Source organism: Cebus imitator, unplaced genomic scaffold, assembly GCF_001604975.1.
Source record: "Cebus imitator isolate Cc_AM_T3 unplaced genomic scaffold, Cebus_imitator-1.0 Scaffold272, whole genome shotgun sequence".
Taxonomy (NCBI): Eukaryota; Metazoa; Chordata; class Mammalia; order Primates; family Cebidae; genus Cebus; species Cebus imitator.
Window position 1 is genome coordinate 2,556,999 of NW_016107587.1, and position 26,729 is coordinate 2,583,727.

Here is a 26,729-nt window from a genome sequence, read left to right on the forward strand (position 1 = left end):
GTCCCGGGAGGCTTTGTTTACCACAAGGAAGTAAAACCGTGACCAAAAAAAAACCAAACTCTGAGGTATATCACAGTTGAAAAACAATGTAAGTGATCTTTTGTCTTACTTAGGAAAAAAAAAAAAAGAGAAAAGTAGGCCAGGCCCAGTGACTCGCGCCTGTAATCCCAGCACTTAGGGAGGCTGAGATGGGAGGATCACTTGAGCTCAGGAGTTCAAGGCCAGCCTGGGCAACATAGTGAGACCCAGTCTCAACCAAAAATAAAAAATAAAAAATAACTGGGTGTGATGGTGCATGTGTGTAATCCTAGCTACTTTAGAAGCTGAGGTGGCAGGATCGCTTGAGCCCAGGAGGTTGAGGCTGCAGTGAACTATGATTGCACCACTGCACTTCAGTATGAGTGACAGAGCGAGAGACCCTGTCTCAAAAAAAGTAAAAATTAAAAATTGAAAAAAAGTAATACATGTTCAGCCCCCAAGTTTATACAATATGCTGTAAGAAAACATGCATCAGGATTCAGGGTTTATTCCCAGGGCCCATGCCCTGGAAATAATAGAAGGGGCCCCTTCCTAGCCTGTGGGTCCCTTGCGTGGATGGCTGCAGGCCTGGCTGGTGCTCCCAGCAGTCTCAGGCATGCACAGTGAGCCTGCCTGTGTTTTCCTGCCCATCCTTCCCCTGTCTTCAGTTCAGAGGCTCCTGCTTCATCCCCAGGGGCATATTGAGCTCCTCCCCATGTGTCCTCATCCTGCACACAGGACCGCAGTGCAGGGCATTGAAAATTGTGTAAAAGAAATCATTCGTTTCATCCTGAGGCCAGATGCCCTGGCTGTGGGTCCAGCCTGGCCTCAAGGCACGTGAGGGGCCTCTGTGGAAGTGCGCCGTGGAGGTATTGACTGAGGCATGCCAGGGGCATCCCACCACTTACTGGTTTATGTTCTGTGCCCTGATCGCTCCCAGACAGAGCCTTTGGCAATCCAGAAAGGCAGCATTTCCATGGCTGTAATTATGTTTAACTTTATACTCTAAATCCCCAGTTTTCTCCATTTTTTAACATAAAGAATAAATGTCTAGAAAAGAAATTCTGAGACATAGTCATCAGGGAACATTCTAGCCTGTCTTGGCAGCATCAAGTTGAAGTTACTGTCACCCTAACCCACTTCATCGTCTTCCTGTGTCATGAGATGGGACTTAGAAATGCCAGATTGTGATCAAGAAGGGGAGAGGATTTTTGAAGCAATGATTTTGATTAGCTGAATGCTTACCAGTCTCACCAAGGAAGCTGGGTGACCCACTGTGCAGGGCCCTGGGTTGGCAGGCACATGGGGAAGGTGTCCTCAGCCCCATCCAGGCTGGGCTCATTTGGCCATGTCAGCCACGGAGCCATGGGATAGAGGGCCACCTCTATTTTGTTATTTCCTTGTTGAATCTTGGAATTTGTATTAAATTTTCAATAACACTTTGGGCATGCCCTTTCATCAGAAAGTGTAATTGGAAACTTCTTTCCTTTTATGCTGTTAAAAGAGTCCATGTTTTAAAATCTTTAAGACAAATGCCATAGGTGGCAACGTCCAGGTAGTGGCAGGGTGTGCTGTGACAGCCTCCCTCCCACTGTCTGCTTCCCCCGTTTGTGTATATTTGGACCTGGTTCTGTTTCTTACTCAGCATGAGCCTCCGTCTCCTGGAATGTCAGATGCGGACCATCATTTGGATGTCACAGGTGTTGAGGGATTAACAGAAATCCTGTGTTTTTCCATGGGCAGCCCCCAGGACAGTACTTGGCATCTCAGACTAGCTAAAGAGAGGGATGTTCCTGTTTCTTCTGCCTCCTCACAGGCAGGCCCACCCATGAAACATACATGACACCACAGAGACCTCCCTCAGGGTCCCTCAACTGCACTGACACGTTGTTCTTCCAGCCAAGCAACGGGGTACCGGCCAGGTCCCCACTGACTCAATTTTCGAAAAGAGTAAGGGGAAGAGGACCTATCCCAAGGTTATGAGTGGGCACAGACCTTTGTCTACCTGGCAGACGTTCATGTCTTTCTCCTCCCTTTCTCCAGCCATTGCCATGTTGAAGGACAAGGAACCAGGCTCATTCATCGTTAGAGACAGCCATTCCTTCCGAGGAGCCTATGGCCTGGCCATGAAGGTGGCCACGCCCCCACCTTCAGTCCTCCAGCTGAACAAGAAAGGTGAGGTTACCACTCCCTATTGATCTGTTCAACCCATCCACAGAGAAGCCCTGTTCGTTTATTGTTAGGCTAATAAAATAGATGACTTTAACAATACTCACATTTTATTCTTAGTATTTATTTTTTCAGGTGTATATTACAAAGCATTCACCTTATTGAAGAAAGAACATTAATTTGTAAATTTTACTTTTTTTGTTTTGAATAGGTAATTCATGTCATTCAAAAATTAGAACCATAGGAGAAGGTATCCACTGAGCCCGTTTTGCTTCCATTTCGGCTCCGCCTCCCTCATTACCCTGTCACCTCCCTTGGGCAGCCATCTGGAGTAGATTCGTGTGTGTCTTTTCACTGATTACCTGTACAAACGCAGGCAAACACACCTTTTTATATGAAAACTAGCAGACTACACGCACTGTTCTTGTATTATACTCAATAGGGTAGTTTTAGATGGATTAAAAGTGATACTAGAGTAAGCCTAGCGTCATGAGAGATTCCCAATGCAGGTAGAAGACTATGCTTGCCTGAATCCTTTTTGCATTAAAACTCATGGCAAAAAACTGTAATGAGTTTTGCACCAACCTGTAATAGAATGATTTCTGTTTTTTTGGGTATAATACCCCGTAATGGGTTTGCTGGGTCAAACGGTATTTCTGCCTCTAGGTCTTTGAGGAATCGCCACGCCATCTTCCACAATGGTTGAACTATTTTACACTCTTGCCAACAGTGAAAAAGTGTTCCTTTTTCTCCACAACCTTGCCAGCATCCACAGATATTCAGTTTATTCTTTTTTTTTTCCTTTTTTCTCCCCTTTCCCCTTTTGCCCCATGATAGTCCTCTTTGTGTGCTACCATGCCACAAACTCAAAGGAAAGGGAAGCTATTCTTTCACCCTCTCTGTCTCCCCAAGTGGAAATTGTGGACTGAGGGGACATTGCAGGGCCTTGGTTCCTTGTAAGGGCAACTTGACTCACTGGAAGTGGGGAAATCAGAAGCAGCTCAGATTTTAAACTCCCTGTGTTTACAGAAAAGTGAGACACCCACGTGGTTCACTCATGCTCTTTGCCTAGTACCTGAGAGGATTTATCCAAATCCCTGGATAAAACCTCTACTTCACGCTTCCTGGAGAAAATCGCCTTGGAGTTACACCCTGTGGAATGTATGATTTGGCTGCCAGACGGTCCAGCCTCAGGCAGGGCTGTAGCATTTCCAGAAACATCTATGGGTTCATTTTGGCACAGGTAACGGTGTGAGAATGGAAGGAGGGGTGAGGCTGGGAAGGATCTGGGGCTCAGTCAAAGCTCAGCCCTGAAACCTGTGGACACTGAGTGTCTTGAAGTGAAGTGGAGAGAAGGTGTGTAGGGGAGAAAGAACAGATAATTCTTGAAAAGTAGGATCTTCCAGCAGCCAGAATTCCAGCATAAAAAGCCCAGCAACATGCTGCTTCTGAGTGGAAATAAGGGCTTTTGTAGCTGGAGAGCTGAGTTCGACCTGATTGTTGAGGACTGTTCAAGCCTTATTTGGAAGCAAACTGAATAATGACGGCAGGAAAAAGGGTCTCAGGACCAAGAGCATCTGGCGAGTCTGCAGAGATGAGATTATTGCAAGAGCAGGAGTGGGGGATGGCAGCTCTAGGGTTTTGCTTGGCTCCTTGGTTTCTGTGTAAAGTTTTAGGGCAAGGACAAATAACATTGCTGCGTGCATTATCTTTTTAGAATCTAGGTGATAGTGTGTAACTGATTCTACCTCTGTGCATGCATCCTGCCTCTCAGACAGACTTTGGACTCAAATCTTAAGATGAAGGGAACAAAATAGGGGATATTAGAATAGCAGACTTCAGGAAACCCAGCATTGTTGGTGGCCTCTGGGTGAAACCTTATCTGGCTGCTGTGTCTTCACGCTGCCCTGGATTTGACATTCAGATTTCAGAATCCAAGGACAGAGCCGAGCAAATAGTTTACCAGCTCATAAAGAGCCACAGCCATTTACTGTGCCACCTCCGGTAACCTGGATATGGGACAGCTAGGGACTTTCTGAATGCTATTCTCCAGAAAGCCCTGGACAGAAGGACTTCCCACTGAGCCGTTTCTCACAGGTGGCATCCAGACCCACGCATGGTGTCCTTTTCAGTTTGAAAGCCAGGCATCATTTTCCTCCCACAACTGAATGGCAGTACTGTATGTTCTTATCCCAGCTTAATTCAGCACGGCCCTTTATAGAATCTGATCATTTCCTTTTCTGCAAGCTTTACTGGCCTTGTGAAATGCTGACACAGTGATATTTGTCACGTTTATTTATGGGTTGTTTTTTTTTTTTTTTTTTTATTTTTAATAGAGATGGGGTTTCACCATGTTGGTCAGGCTGGTCTTGAACTCCTGACCTCAAGTGATCTGCCTGCCTCAGCCTCCCAAAGTGCTGGGATTTCAGGCATGACCCATCACGTCCAGGCTTTGTCATATTTATAAACACCCTTTGGAAGCCTGCTGTGGGCAAGGAACTGAGGACCACGCCCAACTCCAGTGGGTCCTGCTGCCAGGAGGTTTCCAACATCCGAAATATTAGAAGTTCAGGCAGACAGGCTCCCATGGAGGGTGATGAAGAAGGCCCCAGAACACAGAAATACAGCACACTGTAAAGGCCTGTTGGACTCATTAGCAGAGGGCAGTGACTTCCTGTTCTTTTGGTTATGCTGTTTGTACTTTTCCACTCTCAGACAGTTTTGCCATTCAGTGGCTTTTCACGACGTGTTTTCTCTTTGGACTCATGGGCTGGCCTGAAGCAGATGTACTGTTTACTATTAATAGCAATGTGGTAGAGTGCTACTCCTGTGCAGCTGAGTGCTTGCTTTCTGGAAGGTTTTGCAGACCCAAGCTCCTTGTTAAATTCCACCTGGAAGACTGACCTTTTTCTAGCTCTTTTCGGCAATTCATTCTAGGTATCATCTTGTGTCTGAGCCTTTCTCATCGCTCCTCTGAGAGGGGATTCAGCTGGAGATTTGTGATCCTGTTTCTTAGCTGCAAGCTCATTCCCTTCACTGGGGATTCTTGCAGAATGTTTGAAGGCATCTCCCAAGCGACCTCTCCAGCCCCCACACTGTCACTGCAGGGGTTCCTGCCCTGCATCTGACCTAGCCTGTGCTCATCCAGCCGTCCTGCAGCCCAGTTACCATTCCTAGGATGAAGATGGATTTTGGCCGCCTCTTGCACAGTGGCTGGACCCTTCGGAGAAGAGCCTTTTCAGCTGTCTTCTGGCTTTAGTGCTCTCTCTTTCCAATTCTCCCATTCTCTCATTTTCAAAACATTCTTCTTTCTTTAAATGTGTTACCACAGCTGGAGATTTGGCCAATGAACTTGTTCGGCACTTTTTGATCGAGTGTACCCCGAAGGGAGTGCGGTTGAAAGGGTGCTCGAATGAACCATATTTCGGTAAGTTGCTTCAGAGGTTGCCATCAGTGTTCTGAACTCATGAGGCCTGTATTCCCTCTGCTCGCTAAACTGAGGTTTGGGACCATCACTCTTGTGGTGGTTTACTCATTGTTCAGTCCCCAGTTCCGAAATCCCACTGATCTGCATTATTATCTTTAAGATAAACTAGATTTGAAATTGTTCTTGAAAGCTTTGTCAAAAACAAACATATGAAAAGCATTATACCGGAAGTAGGAATTACAGACTTCAATAAGATTCTGTCCTAGTTGGCAGGCAGATAAGTCCTGAGAAGGTTTGAGCCCCCGTGTGACCCTATCCCACAGGCACAAGGAGCAGCACAGAGCTCCCAACGGAGCACCCTGCCTTCCCTGCAACTGGGAGCCTTCCCTACCTCATGAGCTTGTTGGAAAGATGGCTTGAGCCAGCCAAACAAAGCACAGTGCAGCCTTAGGCATCATCGTTATTAGAGCTTTGTTAGGAAGCATCGTGCGGGGGCCATATATGTGGCCTGCCACAAATGTAAGTTGGAGTTGGCTGGATGTCAGCCCTCCCAATTCAAGATCCAGCACACTGTGTGCTTTAGTCTTTGTAACTTGGTAATGATGTATCTATGATAACAGTGATCAGCAGTTCCCTTTCCTTACCTCTCAACCATCTTTTGGAACTTGTTACTTCTTTGAAGTTTTTTGCACAAGGCTGCACACTAATCTGACATATCATAAAAAGATAAGGGCTCAGCCTTCGCATCAGTTTCATTCCAGCTGATACACTGAGCACACAAAACCTACAGTGGTTGTTGACTCTTGTTTGCTGTCTGTTCGCTTTGCAGGGAGCCTGACGGCCTTGGTGTGCCAGCATTCCATCACGCCCTTGGCCTTGCCGTGCAAGCTGCTTATCCCAGAGAGAGGTAAGGGGTCTGGCTCTGTGTTGATTGTCTAAAGCCAAGGCCACTGGTTTCAGAGATCCATAAAGATCCATTGAGAAAAATAATAAGACTGGAGGCTTGTTCGTGTACTCATGGTTGAACCCAAGAAAAGGCCAACGAGTTCACCCAAATCAAGGAGAGAAGAGGAGATTCTGCTTCACCTGACAACTCCCAGATAGCTTTACATCATGGATTTTGATGAAGGGTTTCTATAGAGCAAAAATTCTGTAGCTTAAAAATACAAAATGCTCAGACAAAGAAGTCTTCAGGGTCATTGATGCTGGATTTTTCTGTTTCTACAAAGTGGGCAAAATGTTGATGTTGTTGAACTTAGATGATAGATGCAATGTTCTTTTTACTTTTATGTTTGTTGGACAAGATCTGTAATAAAATTTAAAACAACCCCCACAGCCTATCAGAGTGATGTGACCATATGTTCCAGTTTTCCTAAGCAGTCATGACTTCACGTAAAAATGATCTATCTTAATATATAGGTAAATGTGATTTATCTTTCAAAATATCATTATTCACATGACTAATTCGGTGATTAGAAAAATATTTTGTTAGGCCTTGTCATCTCTACTTTCTTTTTTTTTTTTGAGACAGAGTCTCACTGTGTCACCAGGTGCCAGGCTGGAGTACAGTGGCACGATCCCAGCTCACTGCAAACCTCCGCCTCTTGGGTTTAAGCAATTCTCCTGCCTCAGTTTCCCACGTAGCTGGGACTACAGGCGCGTGCCACCACACCCAGCTAATTTTTTGTATTCTTTAGTAGAAGGGGTTTCACCATGTTGACCTGGCTGGTCTTGATCTCTTGACCTCGTGATCCGCCCTCCTTGGCTTCCCAAAGTGCTGGGATTACAGGCATGAGCCACCACACCCGGCCCATCTCTACTTTCATTCAGAATGTGATCATGGTTTCTCTGGGTCAGATTATTGTCCCAAAGGGAAACTTTCAACTCTGCAAAACCATTGCATGTCACCGTCTGGGAATTCTGTCATCAGGTTGTCTAACTTTGTCATGAGGATTCTTGGTCAGGAGCAGGACTCATTTCTGTGTTTTCTTGCCCCTTCCTACAGATCCATTGGAGGAAATAGCAGAAAATTCTCCACAAACGGCAGCCAATTCAGCAGCTGAGCTGTTGAAGCAGGGGGCAGGTCAGTAAATGCAGCTCTGTTTCCACATCTGGTGACTGGGGAGAAAAAGGGCTCACTGACACAACTTCCTTTTGCACTTTCAGTATTCAGGTTTCCTTTCTTTCCTGTGAGCCTTGAAGGAGGTTTCCTTTTATAGAAGCTTGCATAGAGCTGGGTGGGGTGCAATTGTTGGTACTTCAACCAGGGCTTCATGGGCTGGTCTGACTTGAGCAAGACTAAATTCATTGGAATAAATGTCAAGCCCCGGATTTAGTTTGGGGGAAAATATAGTAAGACAGGATGTGGGTGACCTGTCTCGGCAGCTGTAAATGTAGAAATGTTCCAGAGACGTGAGTCAACAAGTCACTTGGCATGAGTCAACGATTTGACCCACACTACCAGCAATCCCAGTGAGACACACAACACCCAAGAACCAGCTCGCCAGAAAGAGCCGTTCACTTAAAAAAAATGTATTCATAGAGTTTCTTTTTTTAGAGCAGTGACAGATTGACATTAAAATGGAGAAGGTACAGAGATACACCATATACACACATAGCCTCCCTGCTGCCAACATCCCCCAGCAAAGCAGTACACGTGTTACAGTTGATGAACCTGCATTGACACAGCCTCGTCACCCAAGTCCCTAGTTTGTTTATATTAGGTTCACCTTGATGTCTTGCATTCTATGGGTTTGGACAAATGCATAATGACAGGTAATCACCGTTATAATATTATAGTGAATTATTTTATTGCCCTAAAGATCCCCTGTGCCCCATTTGTTCATCCTCCCTCCCCCACCAACCCCAGGCAACCAGTTACTCATGTTTTTATTGTCTCCATATTTTCAACTTTTCCAGAATTGTCATATAGTTGAAACCATATAGCTAATAGCCTTTTGAGGTTGGCTTCTTTCACTTCGTAATATGCATTTAAGTTTCCTCCATGTGTTTTTATGTCTTAATAGCTCATATTTTTTTAGCAGCAAATATTTCATTGTCTCAGTGTATCAGTTCAATAGCTCATTCACCTATTAAAAGATATCATGGGTACTTTCAAGTTTTGGCAGTAATGAATACAGCTGCTGTGAACACCCATGTGCAGGTTTTTGAATGGATGTAAGTTATCAGCTCCTGCGCGTGGATGCCAGGAGTGCATTCCTGGATTGTATGGTAAGAGTGTGTTTAGTTTTATAAGGCACTGGCAAACTGTCTATCAATGTGGCTGTCCCATTTTGCATTCCCATTAGCAATGAATGCAAGTTCTTGTTGCCCCACATCCTTGCCAGAATTTGGTGTGGCCAGGGTTCTGGATTGTGGCCTTTCTAATAGTAGTGTGGTAGTATCTCATTGTTTTTGATGACTTACGACGTGGAGCACCTTTTCAGCTGTTTATTTACCATCTGTATGTCTTCTTTGGTGAGGTATTCGTAGAGGTTTATGGCCTGTTTCTTTAATTGGGATTTTGTTTTCTTATTGTTAAATTTTAGGAGTTCTTTGTGTATTTTAGAAACTAGTCCTTTACTTGATAGGCCTTTTGAAAATATTTTCTTCCATTTCATAGCTCACCTTTTCATTCTCTTACAGAGCAGAAATTTTTGATTTTAATAAAATCCAGCTTATCAATTTCCTATTTTATGGATTGTGATTTTGGTATTGTATCTTAAAAGTCATCACCAAACCCAAGACCAGGTAGATTTTTTTCCAATGTTATTCTCAAGGTATTATTAAGTCTAGGGTCCATTTTAATTTAATTTTTGTGAAGGATGTAAGGTCTGTGTCTTGATTCATTTTTTTATTTTTTGCCTGCAGATGTCCAGTTGCTTCTGTACCACTAGTTGAAAAATCTGTTTTTTCACAGTTATATTGCTTTTGCTTTTTTGTCAAAGATTAGTTAACTATGCTCATGTGAGTCTACTTTTGAATTCTTTAATTCACCTATTTGTTATTTCACCAATATCACATTGTATTGATTGCTTTAGCTTTATAGTAATCCTGGAAGTCAAATAGTATCATTCCTCTAACTTTGTTCTTCTCTTTCAATATTGTGTTTGCTGTTTTTGGTCTTGTGCCTTTCTGTATTAACTGTAGAATCACTTTGTCAATATCCACAGAATAACTTGCTGGAATTTTGATTGAGATTGTGTTGAATCTATAGATGAAGTTAGGAAGAACTGTCTTCTTGACAAAAGTTGAGTTCTCCTGTCCATGAATATGGAATATCTCTCCATTTATTTAGTTTTCTGTATCTTTCATCAGAGTTTTGTAGTGTTGCTCATACAGATCTTGTCGATAGTTTGTTAGATTTAAATGTAAGTAGCTTTTGGGAGGTGCTAATGTAAATGGTATTGTGTTTTTAATTTCAAATTTTACTTGTTTATTGCAGGTATTTAGGAAAGCAATTGACCATTTGTATATTAACCTTGTATCCAGCAATCTTTCTGTAATCACTCATTAGTTCCAGGCCAGGTTGCTTTTGCAGCGTTAGATGCAGTCCTAGTGGCCCCAGTGTAAGAAGGTTATAAACAAACCACACACCATAGGGCTCTTGTGATTCTGTGGCCTTGAGGGAGGGACACAGAGAGGACAGTGGGGCATGCTGACTTTCAAACCTTGAGTTTCAAACCCATTGGAAGTTTTATAACAAACCACACACCATAGGGCTCTTGTGATTCTGTGGCCTTGAGGGAGGGACACAGAGAGGACAGTGGGGCATGCTGACTTTCAAACCTTGAGTTTCAAACCCATTGGAAGTTTTTCATGCAAGGTAGGCATTTACTTTCAGAAATGTTGGGGAGGGAATTTCTGAGTCTGGTAGAAGATTGGACTAGAAATACCCCCATTCCATACCTCATCTATTTGTAGATTATTTTACAGGTGTAACTCTACAAGGAAGCTGTATGAAATATGCAGGCATTTTCTTATTTTCTCTACAATTTGTATTATTCTTCTATGTAGCTTTCCTCTGTAAAATTATACATCACTGTGTCTGTTACCCAGCTAAAGTAAAATTGCTTTGTTTTGAATGGAATGTTTATAGTGTTTAAGTCATTTTAGACTCTCCTTATACAATAAGTTATCTGTGGCCAAAGTAAAGGTGAAAATAGCTTGTCCCAAATTGCAAGTATGCTGAAGCTCGAAGCTCCAAAATGAAAAGTGTACCTGTGGTCATGGCTTTCAGGGCACGTTCTGCCACTCAGGATTTTGATCTCTGGCAGATCACTTAGCCTCTCAGACCTGAGGTTTGTATCTGGTCGGTGGGGGTAATAATATTTCCACACATAGCAGTTGAAAAGAAGAAATGATTAGGACATTGAAAGTGTCTTGGGAGTGTTTTTCTGGCCCAAGAGGAATGGCCTTTCTTGGGAAGCTGGCCTCACCCTTTCCCTTGTGAGCTCTAGATCCCATCTTTGGGCCTGGGCTGGTCCTAGACCACAGCCCCCAAATCTGTTTTAGGGGGTCCCTGGAGCCCATCATGGTTCTTAGCTTTTAAAGCTGTTAAAGTAACAGTGGACCCTGTCTGTGGGTCCCAGTCAAGTGTCAGGAGGATGCAGGAATTCACTGCAGACCTCTCTGATGAGCGGCTCACTCACTCTTAACTGGGAAGACGGGGGCTCTGAAACCAGATCCACTCTGATGGATTTATTTGTGTCAGTCACACCTTTTAAAAGTGTATGTGAAATTTTGAAAACATTTGATTAGTGGTTTTTAAATCACAACATATGCATTGGCAGTGTTCAGGAAAGCGTTGAAGATTGGTGATGGCAGCAGGCACAGAGCACTTGTCCTGCCCAACTTGTTGGCTCCTCTCTTCCACCCACAGGGCCTGTGCATGTAGTGTCTTGTCATCCCGTGTCATAGACAGAGGACCCATCGTGACAGCCCTGGCTCCTGAGTGGCACATCCAGGCCTGGCGTTCAGCTCCCACGTCCAGCCATGCCCATATCCGCTCAGGGACACAGCCCTGCCTGTTCAGCCCTGTATGGTAGCACCAGGGCACACACATCTGTGCATTCTGTTCTTTTGATTTAGCAGCTTCTCATCATGAGCAGTGTTTCAGTTTTGTCCTTATCCTACAGTCACTCAGTAAGTGTGGGACTGATAGATGAATTGGGTGAATTTAGTCGATCGTAACAGTGCATCCCAATAGCGCTTGTTTTTAGATATTTCAACTTTCTCTTCTATCCTGCCTTATCATTTTTAAGTACATTTTCCCATCTTTTAACATTACATATGAAATGTATCAAACACTCCAATTTTTTTTTTAAGGGTGGGTCTTCTTAGAGTCAGACGATTTCACTCAGAACTTTGAGTTTGTATCTAATTGTCTGAGTTGGGCATTTATATATTGAGCTTTTTTTCTTTAAAAATGTCATTTCCAAAACACATTGAGAGCTGCGAATGTTTGCTGTCCATTACGTTAACCCTGTTTCCAAGTCACGGAACCAGAACAGCAGATCTGTCACCGGAGGAGTGAGACTGTCACAGTGACCACCCCTCAGCTGGTGCCGTCTTCCCCTGGAGGATTGGCTGCAAGTGTTTAGAATCAGCGCAGAACAACCATTGTAGCAAGATGGTGGAACTACTGCAATCTCTGATGACCTCCAGCAATTTAGTTTTCTTTCCTAAACTGAACTTCATCTCTTGTCCTAATTCGCGTAGAGTCCCAGACTCCTGGATGTGCAGTGTTCTTTGAGATGATCACGTCCAATTTCCACATTGTAAAGATAGAGGGAGCCGAGACTCAGAAATATTAGCAGTCAGGCAACTTACAAATATGAAAATGAACTTTTAATTTTTTCCAGTTTAATCCCTTTTCATTTGATACTAAGGCCATTATGCCTTTGTTCCAATCTCTAAAACTATTTCTATTTGTGATTTAAGCCTCAGTTCCTAATTGTTTCTTGTTAAAGCAGAGGAATATAATATAATCCTGAAAAGAAAGACATTTCTTTTTACTAGCCTTATAATAGATTTCCCAGAAATGTTGTGGTTGCATTTTTTAGCATATGGTACTTATACTTTTTAAAAAAAATAAAGTCATGTATGTTCTTTAAATTTTAAAAATGGAAAACAAAAGTAAAGGAAAAATGATAGATCTGTTACCCCTATGCAGTCCCTGAATATTGGGAGGAAGGGTGGACAGCAGGTTCAGTGTTCTCCAGTCCAAAGACCACTCCTAATGTCAACCAGATCCAATCATAGGCTGCCTTTTTCCTTGTAGTTGGAGTCATGCTGCATGTATGATTCTTTTCACATCTCTTAGATTAATAAGTTTACCCATGGTTTTTACAAGCATAATGCAGGTCCCATTTTTCATGGCTACACAACGGTCCATCTGGACCTGCACGTAATTCACCTCCTTATGCTTGTTTATTTAGTATGTTTCTGATTTTTAATACCACAGACAATGCTTAGGTGACCATCTTTCTGCATTATGTCCTTTTTTTCTGAATTCTGGATTGCTGCCTTAGGACAAGTTCCCACATGTGGGCCCTAGACTTTGTTCTGTGTTATCAAGTCCCTTTCCCAGAGTAGCCAGCAATTGACAGAGCTCCATGCCATGGGTCTGGTGGACGCCTTCCTGGTAACTGTCACTGGGCACCTAATCTTCACCTCTGGCATGAGCACTTGGGCCAGGTGCAGTTGGACAGGCACAGTGTCGACCCTCAGGCAGGCGCAGGCCTGTTCTCTGCTGGAGAAAGGCTTTGGGGCACTTGGTGTTAATTGGCTGATGTGTCCCCTTCATAGAACAGCCACCCTAGTGGCAGCATTTTCTTCTTTGCTTTGAGAAGTGATGACATAGCTCCTGCATTAGGGAGAGAGATTCCCCAAACAGCAAATTCCTACCAAACGCTAGCCAGCCGGACTGCTGCTCGTCAGAAAGCCATTTGTGGCTCTCTCAAGAGTGTGTGGGTCTGGGCTATGGCAGCCGTGGTTCTGTGTGAACTGGCTGAGATTGTGCCAGTTTTGTGGAATTTTCCTAGTAAGTTAGGTCAAAATTTCCCCTTTTTTCTCTCTTTTATAACTGCATGATTAGCATGACAGTAATGCCAGTACAGTCATAGACAGGCTGTCCCCATCACGAGGTCTGTTTCGAATTCTCCAGGCTCCCTCGCAGCTCCTGTCTGTATACACACATGCTTTTTATTTTCCCGTTCTAATCATAGCAGACGTGGCTTTTATTCTGCTTTCCGTGCTGATTGCTGATGACGTCTCTCCAGGCTGCCGTGTGGTTTTCCTGGTTACCGCTTGCTGGCCGTGTGGTATTCCACTGAGGGGGCTCATTTTACCCCTTTCTCATTTCTAGTGTGTTTCTGATCTTTCCCATATAATGGGAATATAATGAATATGTGGCACTAATGTCTGTCTCTGCAGGTTAGCTATCCCATGTGGTTATAGAATATTTCCTTTCTCAATCTCCTTAGAAGCAGGACCTCTAGGTTACTTCTAGGTGTTTCAGATTCACCTGATAAATATCACCAAGTATATTAGTCTGTTCTCATGATGTTAATACAAACATATCTGAGACTGAGTAATTTATAAAGAAAAAGAGGTTTAATGGACTCACAGTTTCTTTCACATGGCTGGGGAGACCTTATGATCATGTCGGAAGGCGAAGGAACAGCAAAGACATGTCTTACATGGTGCCAGGTGAGAGTGTGTGCAGGAAACCTGACCTTTATAAAACTGTCAGATCTTGTGAGACTTACTGTCACAAGAACAGCATGGGAAAGCCCCACCCCCATGATTCAGTTACTTCCCACCGGGTCCCTCCCACCACACATGGGGATTTTGGGAGCCACAGTTCAAGATGAGATTTGGGTGGGAACACAACCAAACCATATCACCAAGTTATCATCAAAAATGGGCTCAGTTCCTCAGAGTGTCTTCAGCTCTAAACACAATGGCCTTTGCTGTGGAGAGAAAGGATGGTCCAGCAACTCGTAAGTGGCCCTGCACTCTGACACGCAGGGACATCCTAGCCCATCTGTGGGCCTGTGTGTCCGTGCATCCTGCAGCCCACGAGTCAGACCACCTGCCAGCACATCTGTCTGTGCACCTGCCAACACACCTGCTAAACCACCTGCCAGTAGGCATGGGCCTTGCTGGTTCTGGAAAGCCAGACTCCAAGGCAAAGAGAAGATGGTGCTGCTCCATAGGCCTGCCTCCCCCAGGAGAACACAGCTGGGGGAGACAGCACCACCCAGCACGGACGGTGCATCCAAGTGCTGGGACGTGCTGCTGTAGACTGTGGGGAAGCACTCTTTTTCTGTTAGTGAAACTTTAGAGGACTTTACCATGGAATTAAGATACGTACATACTCACATAGAGGGACTTGTATACAGCATACGGGGCGAGTGAGTGAGAGCAGTTCTTTTCCTCAGGAGGGCGCCTGCTCGGCCTTTGGGCAGGAGAGGGCCTGGTTTCCTTCAGTGAGTGAGCTTCAGGCCAAGCCTGGATGTCTCGGAACACCTCAGTTTCCCCCACGGCCCAAAGTCGCATGTGTACTGTGTTTGAGCTGCAGGATCACAGGCTAGAAGGGAGAGAAGAGTTGTTATGGAGCCCAGTTGTTTTCCTTCCCCCAAGAGGAGGTGGGTGGGGACAAGACCCACAGCCTTCCCTTGGCAGCACGAGGAGCCAGGACACAGGCAAGGCCGGGCCACTTACTGGCTTTTTCCAGTCTGTTCTCTGAGCTCACTGCAAGCCATTCCTTCTCTTGGCAGCCAGGATTCCAGGACACATGCTTCCCTCACAGATGTTTCTTGGGAGCTCCTTACCTACCATGCTGATGTGACTGTTGTCCAGACCCACCCTGAGACCAGAGAAGGTGCCCTGGGCTCCACCCGGGACATGAGGGTTTAATACTGCTGCAGGGCGAATGGAAAACTCCTTCTGGCTGGGGAGAAGGCAAAACCACACCAGGCGTGTCTGCTTTGCTCTAGTAACTCGCTTACCCTCTGCCTTGACATGGGAGCAAGTGCACCCTTGGAGCACTCACTGTTCATGCTTTCAGAATTAGCAGGAGCAAAGCCCATCTGCCCTACATGCACCCAGGACAGGCCACATGTGCACGTCGTTAGTAAACGCGAGGTTTGCACATCAGCAACTGACAGTGTGTTAACAGGACCTGCCTGTCCCAACAGTTGCAACTAACCTGTGTCCCCCTTGGTGTCTTCCAGCCTGCAACGTGTGGTACTTGAACTCTGTGGAGATGGAGTCCCTCACTGGCCACCAGGCGATCCAGAAGGCCCTGAGCATCACCCTGGTCCAGGAGCCACCCCCTGTGTCCACGGTCGTGCACTTCAAGGTGTCAGCCCAGGGCATCACCCTGACAGACAATCAGAGGAAGTGAGTACCTGGAGGGAGGCAGAAGCCATCAGCAGGGGTGGGGCTGTCACCTTCCTCTTGCTCTTCCCTAGTGTGAGTGGTCATCCAGGTAAATCGTTAGCCGTCCTTAAGACCGTCAGTAACCCAGTGTCTGTCTAGGCCTTTTTCTGTCATTGAACAGGTCCTGGGAACCACATAGAAATGATTAGCATTTGTTCTGAAGGTGATTTTTCTTAGAAATCAGTAAAATTAAAAAAAAAAAAAGACATTTGATGTTTCAATATTACACACATAATTTGCAAATGTAAAAAGCCTTTTTAACTCAGTTACTTAAAAACACTCTGATATTATGATCAGAATCCGTTGACCTTGGAACCTGTTGTTTTCACAAAGGGTCATCTCCTTTCAGGTGAGAGTATGGCTTCAATATGTACTATTTCCTTTGGCCAATTTCCAGTGACTTTGGTCAGAGCTGTAACTGAGCCATTTGCGCTGGAGCAGGTGTTCCTGCTGCGGACCTTTACTGAACGCCCAGCACGAGCATGGGACAGAGCAGCCACAGGCCTGTTCCTCTCTCCCTCCCCCCCAGAATGCCATCCCTGAGTGGAGCCAATGGCCTAGGAACAGAGCATTTCAGATGCAATTATTTTGTCTTGTGTGGTTGAGGAGGCATGTTGGCATCAACCGTGGCAGCTGCGCGATGGTAGGAACCATCACAGCAGACAGGTCAGCAGGGGACACGAACACCAGCCTGGTTTTTTCCCAGGGTGCTCCCCTGGCAGGGCCCCGATGCCTAGGAGCAGGACATTTTCTTGATCTGCTCAAACCACCTGGGAGGTTGAAGGCAGGATCTTCCTCTCCATAGCTTCAGGAATAAGTGAGTGTGGCAGGTTTTGCTCATAACCCTTCATCTGCTGAGAAAAGGAGCACAAAGCAGAACTTGGGCTTTGCTGGTCAGACCCATTCAGTGCCCCGACACAGACCAGTAGATGACGCTGGGCAAGGTCCCAATGCTTGATGCTCTCATATTTCAACCCTGCACCAAAATACCTATTTCAAGGTTTAGTGTTTCAAATGAAAAGGCACTCAGCAAGTGCCCTGTGTGGCACACGCAGGGTCAGAGGTGTGGCTTAGTCCCACTGCGTTCTCAGGGTCAGGGTCAGGGGTGCGGCTTAGCCCCACTGTGCTCTCAGGGTCAGGGTCAAGGGCATGGCTCAGCCCCACTGTGCTCTCGGGGTCAGGGTTGGGGCATGGCTCAGCTGCACTATGCTCTCAGGGTCAGGATCAGGGGCGTGGCTCAGCCCCACTGTGCTTTCAGGGTCAGGGTCAGGGTCAGGGTCAGGGGCGTGGCTCAGCCCCAGTGTGCTCTCAGGGTCAGGGGCGTGGCTTAGCCCCACTGTGTTTTCAGGGTCAGGGTCAGGGTCAGGGGCGTGGCTTAGCCCCACTGTGCTTTCAGGGTCAGGGTCAGGGTCAGAGGTGTGGCTCATCTGCATGGCAGGGTCAGGGTCAGAGGGATGGCCCATCTGCATGGTGGAATCAGGGTTGGGGATATGCCTCAGCTGCATGGTTCACCCGGGGTCCAGGTTAAGCATAGCTCAGCTGCATGGTGGACTCAGGGTCAGAATCAGGGGTATGGCCCAGCTGCATGGTGGACTCAGGCTGTGTTGGGCATAGTTCAGCCACACAGTGGACTTAGGGTCAGGGACATGGCTCAGCTACATGGCTCACCTAGGGTTTCCGTTGGGTGTGGCTCAGCTGCACGGTGGACTCAGAGTCATTGTTAGGGGCACAGCCGAGCTACATGGTGGACTTAGGGTCTGAGATGTGAATCCGCTTCCTGGTTGACTCAGGGTCAGGCTCAGGGCATGGCCAGGCTGCCTGGTGGACTCAAGCTCACAGTCAGGAGTATGACTAGGCTGCCTAGTGGACTGAGGGTCAGGGTTAGGAGCATGGCTAGGCTGCATGGTGGACTCAGGGTCTGGAGGCATAGCTTGACTACATGGTAGATTCAGGGTCAGGGTTGGGCCCCTTAAGGACCCTCACAATGTTGACTGCTCCCTCCTCCCTGCTGCCGTTGGAGAATTTGTTATTTCTTCACAGGATCTGTTCTATGTGCCCTTGTCAGGGGTGTCTTTTTTTCTTTAGTTTCCCTGCATTCTTTACACTCCCTGGAGATGGGTCATGTCCACATCAGTACAGATCTTTCATATTGTAAGAGACAGAGTTCAGACTGGCTTATTCTGGACAAAAGGGGTGTCTTCTCACCAACAATCAGCCTTAAAAGACACCTGTTTGAGAGGGCCTGCTGGTGCTGCAGGGTCACTTCGCACTGAAGCACCCCCACGCTCTGCCTCTGCCCTTGCCTGTCTCCTGGCCTCTCCCTTCATTTCCAGATGAGCTTTACCCTGTGCCAGTGCAGAGTCACTCCCAGAAGGAGAGGGTTGACCCCAAAGCCAGCTAGACTGGCCCAGCCTGGGCACAGCAGAATGTTGAGATGGTGTCCTTTGGGGTCCATGTGGACTGGGTGGATAGCACTCTTGGAAGGAAGGGCTAGGCAGGTGAGCCGGAGGAGGATGCCCCAGTTGGTCATGTCAGCGACTGAGGGCTGGCAGGTGAGCCTGGATGGAGGTCTCTGTAAGGGTCGTATCAGTGACCACGTGGAGCCCTTCCCTAAGGAACATAACATGCACAGCACTTTACCATTCACTCAGTGCTCTCAGATCTATGACTGCCTCTGACTTGGGCATCTGTCCTGTGGAAAGGTGGGCTGGTATTGTGATCCTCTTTTCACAGGTGAGGAAACTGAGGCTCGGAGGCTGGAGGCTGTTAGTGGTTTCCTCACAACCTTGCAGCCAGCATTGTCTGGCAAGGCTGGAGGTGCTTTCTTGTGTCCATCTCACACCCACCAGCTTTTCCAGTTTGTTAGGGCTTCCTTTTTTGGGGGAGGATGGAGTCTCACTCTGCTGCCCAGGCTGGAGTGCAATGGCGCGATCTTGCCTCACTGCAACCTCCGCCTCCTGGGTTCAAGCAATTATCTCGTCTCTGTCCCCCTAGTAGCTAGAACTACAGCCACATACCACCATGCCCAGCTAATTTTTGTATTTTTAGTAGAGACAAGGTTTCACGAAGTTGGCCAGGCTGGTCTCGAACCCCTGTCCTCAGGTGATCCACTCACCTCAGCCTCCCAAAGTGCTGGGATTACAGGCATGAGCAACCACACCTGGCCTGTTAGGGCTTCTTGACCTCATTCCCACCTTCCACACAGCTGGCAGTTTTGGCCCGTGTGGTGCCTCCATCTACTGGTGACAACCGTTCTTCCCAACTTCATGACATCTGTTGACTTTGAATGAGCACACACTTTCTTCTCTCCAAGTGACTAGTAAAAGTGTAAAATGTTTTCTGCTGCAAGAATCTTCCTGTATGGTAGAGCCCGCCCAGTGCATCCTGGGTCCCCCAAAAGCCCCAGTAACAGGAGCCATCCTCTCTCCCCTGTGTCCCAACAGGCTCTTCTTCCGGAGGCATTACCCTGTCAACAGTGTGATTTTCTGTGCCTTGGACCCACAAGACAGGAAGTAAGAAATTTGCATTTTTATTAAGCAAGGAATATACTTAATTCTGTCCCTTAATGTAAAAAATTAACCTGACTCTTTTTTTGTCTTTAATTTGCAAGGTGGATCAAAGACGGCCCTTCCTCAAAGTAAGTTGCTGGGATTTCTTTACATTCTCTCTGTCTACAGTTACAGTCCAAAGTTGGATTCTGTTCCAGCCTTCTGTAAGGGGTGCCTTATAAGAAAATGATGACACCATCCCAATTGCTTTAAAAAAAAAAGTAAAAGTGTTCTCGTTATGGACGAGGGTCTGGTGGCTCTTAACTTTTCTCCCAGCTGTTGGTGGGATGTGCAGTGTTTACATGTGTCGTATAACACTGTGGTATAGGTACAGGGAGATGGATGGCACAGCCTTTTTGGTCATTTGGGAGAGGGTGGGCTCAGCAGTGCTGAGGTCTGCACAGCTAGAAGGAAGTGCTCCCTGTGTGAAGGTGTGCGGTTGAGGCGGGGGTTCCAAATTTACCAAATGCAAGGGAGGAGGGCCTTCATCATGCCCTTGCTCCACAGCCAGCCAGGCAGAGGTCCCTCTTTTTGTTTTTTTGACAGAGTTTTGCTCTTATTGCCCAGGCTGGAGTGCAGTGGCACGATCTTGGCTCACTGCAACCACTGCCTCCCAGATTTAAGCAATTCTCCTGCCTCAGCCTCCCAAATAGCTGGGATTACAGACGTCCATCACCACTCCCAGCTAATTATTTGTATTTAGTAGAGATGGAGTTTTACCATGTTGATCAGGCTGGTCTCGAACTCCTGACCTCAGGTGATGCACCCACCTCGCCCTCCCGAAGTGCTGGGATTCAAGGTGTGAGTCACCATGCCTGGTTTAGAGGTCCCCTTTTATAAGCACACTTTCCTTGGCTCCCTGAGTACCATGGCCTTGCTTCATTCACCTGTGCTCATTCCTGGCCCAGTGTTGTTGAGAGACCTCGTCCTAACGTCCCACTCGGGGCCACAACGGGCTGCATCCTCCCAGCCAGGTTTTCTCAGCATAACCCAGATTTAATGACCACAGTGCCTCAGCACAGGCATCGTTCCCTGGAATCCCAGTTTCAAATGGCTCATCTGTCCAGGGAGTTGCTCAGTGCATGTGTTAGCAGAAGGGAGGATAAGGAGAAGAGATGACGAGCTGGGCTTCCCCGATGGGGACTGTGTTCTGGGCACACTCCCTCTCTGGCTGGTCTCAGAAACACGGGCTTTCATCTGCTTGGAATTTGTGACTGTATTGGGGTTACTCGAGTGTCATTTCCACACCCTTCTGTGGTGTGGAAACTGCTAAATTTAAACAAAAAAATCCTTCATTTTTCTAAGGAAGAGAAGAATCCTTTCCCCGGGATTTGGATAGGGATAATGATTGTTATTGTGTGAAGTGCAGGACTCGTAAAAGCCTGTTAAGATAATGGCCCTAATTCTACTAAGAAAAATAATTCAGTGGGCTGTTCTTTATAAAACGCCCCCTGGACTCTATGTAGTTTGTAATTCAGGCTCCCCAGGCCCGAAGGGAGTGCCTGGTGTATTTCCCCTGTGGTCCCAGTGGGTGGGAGTGTCGAAGTCCAGGCAGGACTGGCATTCTGGCATCATCTCAGGAGCCCCTGAGTCCCTTGCTTCTCACCTTGTAGACTGTGGTCCCATATGTCAGGACTGGGGCTCGGGAATCTGCAGGGACAGGTATCCGGGGATTCTGGCCCTGGCATGGGGAAGCATCTATAGAGGAGGTTGAGCCTCAGCTTTGATTCAGGTCCTAACCTGGGGCTGTGGGCAGGCCACTTACCTCTCAGCCTCAGGGTCCTCACTGCAGAGCTAGAGAGTCAGACATCTCATCTGCAGGTCTATGAAGGCTGGAGGTGAAGTACATGAATGGATAGCCAGCAGGGTGCTGGGCACATGGTAGATTTTTGATAGATGGCATTTAAGATTCCTCCTGGGGGTGCTGCTGGTAGCTGAAGGAAGTAGAAGCTTGGGACCTTGTGGGACACTGACTGCTCTGACCAGACTTTCCTTTGGCAGAGTCTTTGGATTTGTGGCTCGGAAGCAGGGCAGTGCCACGGACAATGTGTGCCACCTGTTTGCAGAGCATGACCCTGAGCAACCTGCCAGTGCCATCGTCAACTTCGTATCAAAGGTCATGATCGGCTCCCCAAAGAAGGTCTGAAAGCCCCCCTCACACCCCAGACCCACCGATGCCTCTCGAAGCCCTGGAGACAGCCGTGGGGTGAGGGTGGGGTCCCCACTTTGTACCAAACTGATGAACCTGACATTCCAGGCCCATGAGGGGAAAGAGGATCTTCCAGCTCTACAAAAACAAGAACAAACATCACCGTGAATTGGCCTTTCCTGAAAGTGACTTATCTGACACATCTCTGTAGCCACACGCTTTTTGGGTAGAAGAAGCTTGGCACGGGTGTACCACCCCCAAGGGTCCCTGTGGGAAAGATATCTGCAAGGAAACAGCACAGAACACGAGGTGGTCCCCATGTCCCTGGCACACCAGCATTCTGGGGAATGAGGAGTCCCAAGCCCTTGAGGCAGAGGTGCCGAGAGACTGCCCTCCTTCCCCATCGGCATGGGCACTCCTGCCCAGCTGCACCTGAGGCTGGGGGTCTTCCTCACCTTGTCTTTCCAAGATGGAGATGCTAATGAAACTGAGAAGGGGGGGTGTATGTTTGACGAAGGTTTGTGCAAGTCAGGCCCTTCTGGAACACTGGGGAACCTAAAACGAGGGGCCTTTGCGATGATGGGCCGTGAGGAGGGGGGTGGTGGGATGAATTGGCCACTCCGCCATGGTGAGCGCTCCATGCCTCCTGCTGACCCGTGGCGAGCTGGGCTGGGGAGAGCCTGTGAGGACCCTGAGAGGAGAAGCAAGAAGGAAGCAAAAATGCCATTTCTATATAATTTATATTTTACTTATGCCAAATTATTTATGATAATTAGCCATTGCTATGCTGTACCAGTGTCAAATGCTGCAGCCTGCCAAGCTGTGATTTTACGAGGCTTGTCCCCATATAGGACATACCGCAGGCCCCTGGCCACCAAAATCGTGTGCAGTGGACTTCGGGCACTGCTGTTAAGTCCCCCATGTGCGGTGCCGCCCAAAGGTGGCTTTGCCTCGAGCAGCCCACCCCAACGTTTTACTCATTGGAATGTCTTTCTTCGATTGTGGATGACTTCCTTTCTGATGGGGAGAGTCCGGAAGGGATGGAAAATGCCTGGATTTAAGCTCAGCATCCCCCGCATGGACTTTTTGACCATTTTCAGGCCTGACGCTGCACGACCTGAAGTCCCCGTCTTTTTATCAGCCCTCCTCATGCTGCTCCTTGTCACCCTGGGCTTCCTGTTGGGGACCCTGTGTGCTTGTGGCATGTGTGGGCAGAGGGAGGATGAGGAGAAAGAGAAGAAACCCCAGTACTGACAAGCTGTTTTTGAGTGCCACTGTTGGGCATCATCTAAGCCACTGAATCAACTGTATTTCGGACTTATTTCAACATGCCAGTGCCATGGTTTTCTTGCTTTAATCTGTCCGTGATTAAAGGTTTGGGAGAATTTGGGACCCTGGAACATCCCCAGGGTGAGAGAAGACTGGGCCACGTCGGAATAAGGCCTTGGCCCGCTCCTCTCACAGCGCAGGTGCTCTGCAGGCACACTGACTGTCCCGATTGCCATCCAGCCTGAAATTCCCTCTCCTCTGCCTTCAAAGGTCAAGTCCCCACTCTTAGGCCACACTGGTGTCACAGGCTCCTTGTCAGGGAGCTGGGGTTTGGGAACGTGCTTTGTGAACTCTGCTTTAAAGTGAGGGGCCGAGGAAAACTTAGCAACAGGCAGAGTTGGAAGCAGCCAAATCACAGTGGGTGTTGCGTGTGTGTGTGTGTGTGTGTGTGTGTGTGTGTGTGTGTGTGTGTGCGTGCCTGTGTGAAAGCAGGTGGACATTCCACTTTTTAGCTCCTATTGATGCACCAAACCAAGTGCCTCATTTCCGTGCCAAATGTTTGCCTTGGTCTTTGTGGGCCTCCTTCCCTAACGTGCGGTGGCGTGACTGTCAGGAGGTACTGGCATTTTCAGCAGATCCTCATGTGTTGGCCCTGATGTCTTTGGCAGAGGCTTCTGGCATCTTGGTTTTTCATCCACTGTAGGAATGTGGCCACGGGGAGCATAGGTTTGTGCTTTCCTCAAGAGGTACGTCATCCTGAGATGGTGTCTACCCACGTTTAATCAAAAGATTACAGGCCAGTTCCTTTATCCTTCTGATGAAGGATGAGAGAGCTCATTTAGAAGTCAGAGCAAACTAAGGTTGCAGAATTGAGAAGCACAGCCTCCCAGAGAATCACAGAGACATTGGGGCGCCCGCAGGGGCCCTCGTGAAGCCATGCCTCCATGACATTCAGGAAGCCTTGCAAATGTGTTTTTTGAACTCATTGGCCAGGTCTGATTTTTACACAAGGTAAACGTGGTCAAGGGCACCGGGGAATTTGCTCCAAGCAGATAGCTCCTTCTGAGGAACCAAAGGAAGCAAGCTTCCACGGTTTCTGAAGAGCTGGTACAGGAGGTTTCTTTCTTCCTTTTGTGTTACATATGCATTAAACAGAACAAGATGTGTGTTACCACAGATTGTACTGTGGACTCAGAAACCGTGAGAGAACCCCCACCATGGACTCCGGCTCTGGGGCCACAGGAAAAGGAACGTTTCCAGGCATTTTGCCTCCAGGGCTCCCACTGGGCAGGCGCATACCGCCCTGGAGAGTAAATGCCCAGAGTTCACAAACTGTGCGCAGTGCATGTTATGGCCAGGATCCTACTAACTACTCAGAAAAAGAACGTATTGTATTCCTCCAGTGTTAAGCTATAGCCATGTTAAAAGTCACCGTGCATTTATCCTCAGCATCAAATACCTTGTAATGTCTTCTCTGCCTTACTTGTTAGTGCATATTTTTACTTTTCTGTTACTGTAAAGAGTATATCCAGTATGTAAATGAATGTTCTATAAATCCTTTGTATAGTCATTTTCTCTGCTCTTTAAATATCATCTCTATTCAGAGTATAATAAAATTATCAACTTGGTAAGCCTCTGTGAGACAGGTATTTGAGTACCCTGAAGTATGTTTGTGTGTGTTTGCACATGTGTGTATGCGTGTGCATGTGTGCACTTTTGTGAATGTCTCTGCACATGTGTGTGTGCGCTTGTACAGATGTATGTCTGTCCACATGTGTCTGTGTGCATCTGCGTGTGTGCTCATGCATGAATGTATGTTTGTGTGTTTACAGATCAGTGGATTCAGTTATAAATTCACAAATGTTTTGCCTTCAGGCATATATTAAGATTTCTGCCCAGAGACCTTTGAAATGTTATATTCAAAGATCTTTGAAGATTAACCGCAATGCACAGTGGTGGTAATGGGTCCTGACATGTTTTTGATGTTGCTATGAATACCCCAGCTGCAGGACACACCCCTGAAGTGGGCCAGCCCGAGGGACTTCCCAGTGTCTATTCAAAGTGGGCACTAAAGGTGAATATTGAAACTCAGGTGGATTCACTTACACATCAACACATGCTGGAGACAGCCAGTGTCACCCACCTCTTCCCTTCCCCCAGCCAAGGCGTCTCCCTCCCTCCCTCCCTTAAGGGAATTTGCCCCCTTCTGCTGACTCTGCCCTCTTGGGCCTGTCCGCTCCCTCCTGAGTCAGGTGACAAGGCATAGGACCCCATCTAACCTCATTCCCTCAGATCCAAACCAGAAAAGAAGCAATGCTTTGGGCTTTTGGTCATAGACAGATAAAGATTTCAGTTAGCTGCCATTCCCTGCCAACAGTGTAGTTTTCTGCTTGAGTGGTCAGCCCCTAGAGGCTCTAACTTTCCACTCTGAGGAGACAGAGGAATTACTTCACCCCAGCTGTGTTGGGAGAGTTGATTTGAAATGGTCCTGGTGTTACCGCTTTAGGGCAAAAGGAGAGTGGGTGGTGGCAGGTTATATCTTGTCCAGCAGGAAGCTCCCAGTGAGTCTTTGAAGCCAGTTGTTGCCCAGACCTTTGACCAATGTCACAAGGTGGAAAGGTGGACATTGATTTCACTGTAGTTTAGGGAGTGTGCTTGGTACTCGTCACAGTTACTGGGCTCTGTAGGGTGTGCACATGTCCCTAGGTCCCTGACCAGAGCCAGCCCTGGGGACTGTTGGAGAGACCCAGTGGCCATGAGACCTCAGCTGGACAGGCTCCTGCCACTTGCTGCAGGAGGATGTTGTGGGCTCGCCATTCATCTCTCTGCAATCTGTTACCCAATGCATATCTGGACCTTACCTACTGGGGTCGCCCTTCCATCATGTGATGGGCACCTTGGTCCGCCCGCTTGTTGGGGGAGGGGTCATTGATCTATTGTCTAATGAACAGCTTGGATCTGCCTGCTGGGGAACGGTAGGTCCACAGCTCAGTTGTGCTTCCGTGTCTCATCCTGTCCTCAGGGAAGTAGGGTAGGCATCACACTTTGGGGATCACACTTCACAGATGAGGGGCATTTGGGCCTGGATTCAGAGGATGAATTGGAGTTTTCCAGGCAGACTTGGACCTGGACTGGGAAGGGACATTTTGTGATGCAGGGATTGCTGTTATCTGGACATTTGGACAGCAGTGCTGTTGATCTGGCAAACAAGGTAAGTGGAAAAACCACAAGTGGCCCTGAAGTTCCTGAGAAATCAGGTCAGTGTGAAGCCTGCCTGAGGTAATAGGACAGATAGAGGTGGGGTCCCCAAGAGCCTGTCACCAAACCAGATGACCAGGAGGGGGAAGCAGCCAAAGGGATTCCACTGTAATGATCTGACCCAGGGAACCTCTCCGTCCCATCTCAGAGAGTCCAGGGTAGGTGAGGGGGCTGGGGAAACCAGAGCAGGATCCCCCCTCAGCAGGCCCACAGCCCCACCTGGGAAACACACTCCATCTCCCACAGGCGGAGGACCCCCTTGAACACATGCCAGGCCAGGGAGGCTTCATAGCTGTATGCTGGCAGCTTCCCCTTCCCACTGAGAGTCACTCTTCTGTACCTCAGGAAACATCAGTAGGAACCCCAGAAACACCCAATAAACCAAGCAAACCAAAATAGCACTGAAGGGCTCTGATGATTCATCTGTCAGTGGGACCACAGG

General features: G+C 47.4%; 1 protein-coding gene across 5 annotated transcripts in view; it reads left to right on the forward strand.

The window, feature by feature from the left end:
• Nucleotides 1–24,660, forward strand: part of TNS3 (tensin 3) — a 315,575-nt gene extending 290,915 nt beyond the window's left edge. For all 5 annotated transcript variants that reach the window (XM_017500856.2, XM_037728608.1, XM_037728609.1 and 2 more), the window contains 8 exons: nucleotides 2,062–2,193; nucleotides 5,519–5,614; nucleotides 6,444–6,521; nucleotides 7,620–7,697; nucleotides 15,856–16,024; nucleotides 19,507–19,575; nucleotides 19,674–19,700; nucleotides 21,613–24,660. In XM_017500856.2, the coding sequence (XP_017356345.1) occupies nucleotides 2,062–2,193; nucleotides 5,519–5,614; nucleotides 6,444–6,521; nucleotides 7,620–7,697; nucleotides 15,856–16,024; nucleotides 19,507–19,575; nucleotides 19,674–19,700; nucleotides 21,613–21,757 (794 nt within the window). In that variant the 3' untranslated portion in view covers nucleotides 21,758–24,660. The remainder of the gene's footprint in view (nucleotides 1–2,061; nucleotides 2,194–5,518; nucleotides 5,615–6,443; nucleotides 6,522–7,619; nucleotides 7,698–15,855; nucleotides 16,025–19,506; nucleotides 19,576–19,673; nucleotides 19,701–21,612) is intronic.
• The last annotated feature ends 2,069 nt before the right edge of the window (nucleotides 24,661–26,729 follow it).